Source organism: Nanorana parkeri, unplaced genomic scaffold (genome assembly GCF_000935625.1).
Source record: "Nanorana parkeri isolate BGI_ZX_2015 unplaced genomic scaffold, ASM93562v1 scaffold1284, whole genome shotgun sequence".
NCBI classification, from domain to species: Eukaryota; Metazoa; Chordata; class Amphibia; order Anura; family Dicroglossidae; genus Nanorana; species Nanorana parkeri.
In genome coordinates, this window is record NW_017307552.1 from 461,845 (window position 1) to 470,735 (window position 8,891).

Genomic DNA, 8,891 nt, shown 5'->3' on the forward strand with positions numbered 1-8,891 from the left:
GTGTTGGTGAAAACTTTCCTTTTTTTTTTTTTTTTTTTTTTAGATGCTTTTTATTGAGGCTTGCAATGTCATAGACATACAATCAAAACTTATTTTTCTTTGTTTACATAGTGTTTTTTTTCTCCACAGGGAAATGTTTATGTGAAATGTCCAACCATAGCAGCTGCAATAGCTGCAGTTAATGCACTACACGGGAGGTGGTTTGCAGGTAAATATCAATTTATCATTGACGTTTCCTTAAGCTACTTTAATTTTAACTCTATTAGTGTAATTCTTTATTGCAGTGCTAACTTTTTTCTTATTTATCCACAGGTAAGATGATCACAGCCGCGTACGTCCCACTTCCTACTTACCACAGCCTCTTCCCAGACTCCATGACCTCAACTCAGCTTTTGTTTCCCGTTCGTCGATGAAACAGACTGCAACAGTTTTGTACATAGCTGTTTTTTTTTTGTTTTTTTTTTTCCTGGTGTTGAGAGAGGAGAGAGTGTTGTCAAAATTTGTCATTTTATTTAGCTCCAAATGAAGAGGAATGGGTGTAACTTTGTGTAAATTCTAATACCTTCAAATTTAAAGGATGAATGCGGTGTATTGGCTAACCAGCATTCTGCCCCATCCATTTGCTGTGCTGCCTTACATCCTGAAAGATCTAGCTCAGACAGTAGAAGGGAAAAAGGGCACTGGGGAAGTGAAATGCCTGATATGTTAAGATTTCACATCAAGAGGACCTGTTACAGATGTTTAGCAGATATTTGTTTTCACCAAAACCTAGAAGTTTGAGAAAAATCTGGGAATTCATAACTGCGAGTTTTAAGTCTCGGATATTACATTTATGTATCTGTGAATTTATTTTGTACATAGTGTCATGGTGTTTCTTACATACCAGACAAAATCTCAGCTGTTTCCAGGCTTTTTTTTTTTATCTTTAAAAGACTAGTTGCTTAAAAGCCAGATAGCTGCCAGGAAATGCCTGACATTTTGTCTGGTTGCATTTAATCTTTTGCTCTTTAAGCTCTGTGAGCTCTAAAATTATATATTTTTTTTTTTTTGTTAATTTTTCTGTGTTTGAAGAGACTGCTTGATATTTCTATTCAACTTTCATATTTCAACTATCTTTGTAAAGAAGCGCTCAAAATAAAATTATTTGAAAAAAAAGTGTTGCTCAAGATTGGGATTTATTTCCTTGGTCAGATGTCAAAGGGTTAATCTTCCTTTAAAGCAAAACTGTGTAAGCTGCCCGCTTTTTTCTGAATTTCTGCTCAGGTGATTCATATGCTGCCTGAACAAAATGGAAGAAATCAAGTATCACCAGAGTGTAGCCTTCGAGTGTGTGGTTTTTTTTTTTGGGGGGTGGGGAGGAGATAAACTAGCAAGACCCCATTAAAAATGGTTTGAAGTGTTCATGGGTCTCAGAAGCAAGTACCACAGAGTGCCAAGGGTATATAACACATCTCTCTCCCACACCAAACTGGTCTAAGAGGTGGTGTGATGGGGTTGGTTGCAGTCCATTAGCAACCTAAAGCCGGCCATACACCTTCCAATTATCTGCAGATTTTCTATGGTCAGATAGAAAAAGTACAACATGTTCCTCCATCTACGCTAAACTGTGTGGATGGAGGAATCTCCCACTGGGCCAAGCTTCAGTATCTTGCTAGTCAGCCCTGCTGGCTCTCAAAGTACCTCAACAATCTGATTGGATGCAGGCATTGTTCAGGTGTTTTGCAAGCCAGCAGGGCTGACTAGCAAGATACTGAAGCTTGGCCCAGCGGGAGATTCCTCCATCCACACAGTGTAGCCTAGATGGAGGAATCTGTTGCACGTTTTCCATCTGACCATAGATAATCTGCAGATAATTGTAAGGTGTATGGCCAGCTTGACTGGGATTGATAGGTTGCTGACCCTTGGTTTAAAGCTATTAATGGTACAACGGACAACATAAAGCTTGCAGCATTCAATAGGAACGATTCCTCCTAGATTGAAGTAGAGCTCTCTGCATTTTCTATACCATATTTTGCTTCCTGCTGTACATAGTGTACCTCTATGGGCCATGACTTGTGAGTAGCCTATACCTTGCAGCACATGATAGTCTCTGGTTTGTGCCTCAATTTTTCTTCAGTCCTATACACAAGTCATGTAGGTAGCCTTTTGTTTTTGCCATTAGGTCAGCAATATAGCTTGGACACCTGCCTGCCTATGGGTCAGCTGACCTTTTGAAAACACAATCCCTGTGTGGCTGACATCTTAGGACCAGTTCACACCAATTGTGGTGCGTTCCAGAGTGATAGCTGGTATAGCAGTAATTGCACGCTATACTCCCCCTTTGTTCTGGGGTGGGAGGGGCCTTGGCAGTGCATTGAAGTAAATGGCACTACAGCCACGCCCTTGCCTGCAGTGCGATTGGACGTGTGGCAAAACATTGCCGCCTACTTTCTAGTCCAGTGCGGATGCAAAAAGCTTTTTTTTTTCCGACTGGAACACAGGCCATGTTTTGCCATGTGTCCGATAGCATTGTGGGCAGGGGCATGGTTGTGGTGCACCTGACTGCAATGCACTGCCACGCCCCATCCCACTGCAGAACGAAGGGCAAGTTTAGTGTGTGATTACTGTGCGTTCCAGTCGCTACCACTCACAAATGCACCGCAATTGGTGTGAACTGGCCCTTGCCAGTTGTGAATCGGTTACAGTGGTGGTTAAGCTACAAGTCTCTGTATTTAAAGGAGAACTATGAGGTGAGTGCCTTTCACTCACCTCATAGTTCTAGCCGTCCTGTGACAATGAGACTGTCGCAGGTCGGCTCAGTAGATCGGGAGGTGAGCGAACACATACCGGCGTTCGCTCACCTCTCGATCCTGTCACGGCTCTCTGCTGTGACGGGGAGTGGCTGGATTCCCCTCTCCCCGCGCTGACTGGCGGAATGGACTGGGGAGTGGGCGGGTACAGCTGGCTCTGACTCTAGATAGGCAGAGCCAGCTGTCACTCACGCAGCTAGGCGGATCCCGTCTAAGTCGGGATCCGCTCCGGCTGCAGTGTCTCAGTATACCGTGAGCTGTAGCTCGCGGTATACTGAGCTTAGGGTAACTGGAGGACGCTAGTTTGTGTCCTCCCGTTACCTTAAGGAGAACTATGGGGAAAAACGCTGACCGCATAGTTCTCCTTTTAATACAATGACAAAAAAAAATATGGAGAAGGATAATTGAAAATTCCTTGACCATGAACCGTATTCCATTTTAAACTTTTAAAGCAAACATCCTCACTAAAGCATAACTGCACCTTTTTGTTTTAGGGCCTGTTCACATGATATCAGGTGCGGATCTGCAGACTGATGTATTGCTTTTTTGCCGCGTTCCACTTTTGCTGGAGTGGGGCTGTCAGTATGTTAGCTGCAGTGCATTTTTGATGCGTTTGCATTTCCAGACCTGACAAAATGTGACATGCAGTATTTTTTCTGTCGTAAGCTGAACGGACTGCGCATGTGAGAACTGGAGCCCATAAAACACATTGGGATGCATTTTTAGTGCAGCAGCGTACGGAGCCGGTCAGCACACAAAACGAACGTCGTGTGAACAGGCCCTTAAAATCCGTATTGTAATGGCACACTTATCAGTCATGTAAATGCTACTTTTTTTTTTCTTCTCACAAACTAAGATTTTACCATGGTCTCATTGACCGGTTTGTCCTGGCCACCAGTTAGCTGACTGATGGACATGCTGAGATTTAGCGTTAAAGTGAACATTTTATCCCTAAGGTTGATGTGTTGGAAGCAGAAAAAAAAAATGGGCAAGTGTAAGGCTGAGTGACTTTTGACAAGGCCAAATTGTGATGGCTGGACAACTGGGTCAGAGCAGCTTTCAAAAGTGGTCCAAGGTAGGAAAATCAAAGAACTGGCAGCAGTAATGGGCAGCCAAGGCTCATTGATGCACGTAGGAAGCGAAGGCTGGCCTGTCGAGCCTGACCCAATAGAGCTACGCTACCTCAAATTGCTGAAAAAGCTAATGCTGGTTCCGATAGGTGTCTCAACCTATTTGCATGGAGCTGCAGACTGGTCAGGGTGTCCATGCTGACCCCATGTACCACCAAAAGCACCTACAATGGGCATGTGAGCTTCAAAACTGGACCACAAAGCAATGGAAGGTGGCCTGGTCTGATGAATCACATTTTCTTTTAAATCATGTGTATGGCCGGGTTGTGTGTAGGTTATAATCCTGGGGAAGAGATGGCATTCGCATGCACTTTGGGAAGAAGACAAGTCGGCAGAGGCAATGTGATGCTTTGTGCAATGTTCCGCTGGGAAACCTTGGGTCCTGCCATTCCTGTGGATGTTACTTTGACATGTCCAACCTACCTAAACATTGTTGCTGACCAAGTACACCCCTTCATGGAAATAGTATTCCCTGATGGCACTGGCCTCTGTCAGCAGGATAATGCACCCTGCCACATTGCAAGCATGGCTTGAGGAACACTGAATTCTAGGTATTAACATGGCATCCAAATTCTCCAGATTTCAATCCAATTGAGCATCTGTGGGATGTGCTGGAAGAATACAGTCCATGGAGGCCTCATCACACAACTTATCGGACTTAAAGAATCTGCTACTACCGTCTTGGTGCCATGACAGGAGTCCATACCTGGACAGGCATAAGGTGGAACCTACTCAATATTAGCGGCTGATCAGTGTATTGCTGCCGTAAAAAAGAAAGTCACTTCTACAAAGGCCAGCTGTGTGCTTCACAAATGTACTCTGCTGTATTGAAATAGTCCATCACAGGAGCAAGCTTGGAGCAGTGGAAGAAAAAAAAAAAGTGTACAATATAGTGAAATGGAAAGTAAAATTATACAGCAATCAATGCAGAATGGCACCAGCTGTAGAGGATTACAAATCTCAGCAATACATACAGGGCAATGCAGAATACCACCAGCCATAGAGGTATACAAGGCAGCGGCGTGACATGAGTGGAGCCGTCCAACATGAGCTACTAATCGAAAGTCGATTGAAACCGTTTTCCATCATCGGTTAATCGACTTAGTTGTTGCAGCCCTACAAGGAGCCAACCAGTTCATGTGCTAAAAACAAAAGCATGCTGATAGAAGTAAAATGGGCTCATCATTGTGCTGCAGGTCCAGAACGACCTGGACTCGGGAAGTGTGTTGAATGATGCTGGCCATCAAAGGGAGTACATCTAGAAGGCAGAATAAAAAACAATGCAGGGAAAAATCTCTGGCTTGAATATTGTAGCAAAAACTGGTTGTTGGCTTTTAATAAGCTACATTTTTTATTTTGTGGCTGGAGTTCTGCTTTACAGGTGTCAATTATGTCCCTCCTTTCATACCCAGCCCACCTTAGACTGCAGACAAACCACAGTATAGGGTCAACACTGCTCCACAAAGGGAAACTAGTATTGGTCAATTCAGAGACCTGACAAAATGAGCCAAGAATTTCACAAATTTTGCTCGCAAAGTATCTAAGAAAAAGCTTTTATTGGTCTTTTAAATGTAGAGAAGGCAAATGTATAACAAATTATAGTAGTGAACATTGAAAGGGAAAAACTCAAATCCGTGTTTTCACCAACAGGACACGTACATGATTTAAAGTATGCATGAAGATGTAAATCGAGATTGGTTACTCATCGCCATAACAGGGCTAGAATAAGGTAGTCATGTGGCTGCCCCTGTTCTTGCTAAAAGAAGAACTCTAGGAATGTACAAGAGAAAACCCCCATACTGCAAGGGTCATCTGCCCATATTGTTCTAGGGACCGGATAAAAAGATAAACATCCTGGCCGATCGACTGGTCCCCACAGCCTGTTTTACCTCTGGCGGCCTAAGGTCCTTTGATGTCATGTCTAATGCAGGTCTATTTACCTGCATTAGACGCGAGGACATCAAGGGACATACCTCTTCCCCAGCTTTGAATGTGATAAGTGCTGTTTGCCGCAAGACCAAGAATCAGGGGAGCTTATCTTCCGTTTTCCAGCCCCTAGAGAAAAACCTAGAGTTAACCCTTGCAGTGCAGGAGTGAACTTGGTTAATTCCTGGAGTTCTTCTTGAACAAGCCAGCCATTTCCAGGGACTGCGCCACAGAATGACAGCTACCTAAAACATCAAAGAGGACACTGTACATGATCTCTGTTAAATCTTTTATAGGACAATAGAGCAGACATCAGTTCACACAGATCAACACCGAATCCCCATTCCAATGGCCATAAATGTCCCAAAGGTGCCACCGCTTTGCATCATGGTCTTGCCAATGCCGCTAAAAAGTTCTCGCCCTCTCATTCCAACTCTAAAAGAAAAAGAAAAAAAAAAGAGACATTAATTAAATGCTGCTATACACAACTCTGCTGCTCTTACCAATAGCCCTCCATGTTCTATTAAAGTGGAACTCGAAAAATTGTTTGCAGGTTTGAGCTTTATATGCTACCTCTATAGGGCTGCCGGGGATGCTAAAGTCATTGCATTTACTGTCTGCTTCTAACTTGTGGCTCAGCTGCTTTGAGTATCTCCTTTCAAACAGTAATGGTTCGTTCACACAAGATGCAGTGCATTCCGGCCAGAACGCACTGCATCACTTCGCACCCAGCTCACTTTTTTGTGGGGCAGGAGGGGGTGTGGCGGGCCATTGAAGTGATTGGCACCGTAGTCACGCCCTCCGGCCGCACGGGATGGCAAGGCACAATATGGCTGCGGTCCAGTGCGATCAAAATGCTGCAAGCACTATTTTGATTGCACCGGCCCAGACCGCAGGCATAATGTGCCTTGCGATCCCGTGCAGCCGGAGGGCGTGGCTGTGGTGCCAATCACTTCAATGGCCGCCACACCCCCTCCTGCCCCACAAAAAAAGTGAGCCGGCCGCAATGCGATGCAGTGCGTTCTGGCCAGAATCGGGCAGGAACCCTAAAGGATAGCATTGCTTTCATTCCTCTCCCTTGTCCATTTTAACAAAACTGGAGCAGCTGTACATGACAACCAATCAGCCTCTCTTTTTTTATCTTCAAATATTCACTGAACAAACTGAAGAGAGAAGCCGATTGGTTGTCATGCACAGCTGCTCCAGTTTTGATAAATTCCCCTCCTTGTATTCTATTCACAGGTATCAAGAATTTCTCTGAATGGACATGGTGAAAGCTGAACTTTCATCTGCCCCACCCCTCCTCTCGTCTATTCAGACAAAGCCTTGAATTTTGAGAATTGAATACACGATGTTGAAAAAGCACACAAGTTTTTTTTTTTTTTGGGGGGGGCAGTATCACACATTTGTGGCCCTACAGACTTGAATAAGAGCGCCTGAAAAACACCAAAATAAAAGGCTTCAAAAATCACCTGGAAAGGCTCACATGTGAATAGGGGCTTCATGTATTCAAATGTTTCACTCATGTTCCCTGATTTCCCCCTTTTAGGTCTTGCACTATTATTGTTGCCCATCTCTGGATTCCCTCTAACCCAGGGGTAGGTAACCCCGGCACTCCTACAAATCCCATAATGCCTTTGCCTCTGGAAGTCATGCCTATGGCTGCAGGATGCCTCATGGGACTTGTAGTTCCAAAACATCTGGAGTGCCGAGGTTGCCAACCTCTACCTATCAATACCTATTATGTACGAGACGTCTGCAGGACTGGACACCGTATTCTAAATAAAGCTGCTGTGCAATCCAGAGTCAAGAAAGGTAATATTTGCCTTTTGTGGACTTTCACCTCAGAAAGAAACCTCTGCATTTGTTTTGTTTGCTCACCTTAAACAGGAGAAAGTGCCAAAGAGCGCTCCAGCCGCCATGCCCACTGTGCAGCCCATCATGAAGCCCATCTTTATTTTGTCAAAACATTTGGGCTGTGACCCATAAGATCCACCTACTGTGACCGGCATCTGCAAGAGAGCAAGTGTGTTAACATTGATCGTATCAGCATGGTCTGAAGTCATGAAGCTAAATTTACTGAAAGGAGAAAAAACACACAACTCAATATTCACTTTAATGCAACAAAATTCCGGTTCTATTATTCCATCATGAGAAAAGCATCGGCACACGATTGGGTATATAAATTGAAATTACTATTCACACAACTTGAGTGAAGATTCTCACAATGCTGCCTCAATTTATGCTAGGTGTCATCCTTGACTCGGACCTCTTCTGACACCCTCCTCTTCCCTCCTGGTTGTGCGGGAATGGGGTGCCGCCACCCTCGCATACAATGCAGGGATGCTGGTCCTGCATTGTACACGAGGATGTTAAAGTGTGACTGCTGGCCGAAGCTCTGAAGAGAAGAGGCTTCAGGTGACCGATCAGACAGTGTAGATCAGTGGTTCTCAACCTGTGTAACAAGACCCACACTTGTCCTTAGTCATTAAGTCGTGACCCAAGTCGCACTGCAAAGGAACGCACAGCATTGCAGTACCGCGCGTTACGGTGAGTGGAATAAATGGCAAAGCACCTCCCACAAAAGAACGTAATAGTAGGTGCGATTGCGTGGTACAGTGCGTTAATGGCACAGGACTGTTTGATTATTGCACTGTACTAGTGTGAACGGTCCCTCAAAAACACAGACAACCACAGACACACTCTATTTGACTGTAAACCTCAAGGGGTACAATACTCCAGTAATTAAACAGAATGGGAAGAGGGGTTGTGTGTTGGTTAGTTAGATCGGTGACTTGGCAAGTGCTCTCACCTTTAAGGCTCCTTTCACATGTGCGGGAACGATCGGGATCCCCATAAAACACAATGTAAGTCTATGGGCAGCCATGTGTAAACGAACGGATGTCCCCAACTCCGGGCAGGTCCAGAAAAACAAACAGATTAGAGATCCGTTTGGTTGGACCGGATCATGCCAGATCGGGGTAATCTGTTTGTAGTCCCCCCCCCCCCCACTTTTTTTTTGTCATTTGGGGCAATTTAAAAGTGG

At 44.6% G+C, this 8,891-nt stretch overlaps 2 protein-coding genes across 2 annotated transcripts in view; one reads left to right on the forward strand and one right to left on the reverse strand.

Moving 5' to 3' along the window:
* The window catches only part of RBM39 (RNA binding motif protein 39), a 20,312-nt gene extending 19,177 nt beyond the window's left edge, over nucleotides 1-1,135 (forward strand). The window contains exons 16-17 of the mRNA XM_018569083.1: nucleotides 130-208; nucleotides 313-1,135. Coding sequence (XP_018424585.1) covers nucleotides 130-208; nucleotides 313-413 — 180 coding nt within the window. The 3' untranslated portion in view covers nucleotides 414-1,135. The remainder of the gene's footprint in view (nucleotides 1-129; nucleotides 209-312) is intronic.
* Nucleotides 1,136-6,117: 4,982 nt separating this feature from the next.
* Nucleotides 6,118-8,891, reverse strand: part of ROMO1 (reactive oxygen species modulator 1) — a 3,735-nt gene continuing 961 nt past the window's right edge. Inside the window, exons 2-3 of the mRNA XM_018569086.1 lie at nucleotides 7,727-7,857; nucleotides 6,118-6,280 (exon numbers count right to left, since the gene is read on the reverse strand). Coding sequence (XP_018424588.1) covers nucleotides 6,172-6,280; nucleotides 7,727-7,857 — 240 coding nt within the window. The 3' untranslated portion in view covers nucleotides 6,118-6,171. The remainder of the gene's footprint in view (nucleotides 6,281-7,726; nucleotides 7,858-8,891) is intronic.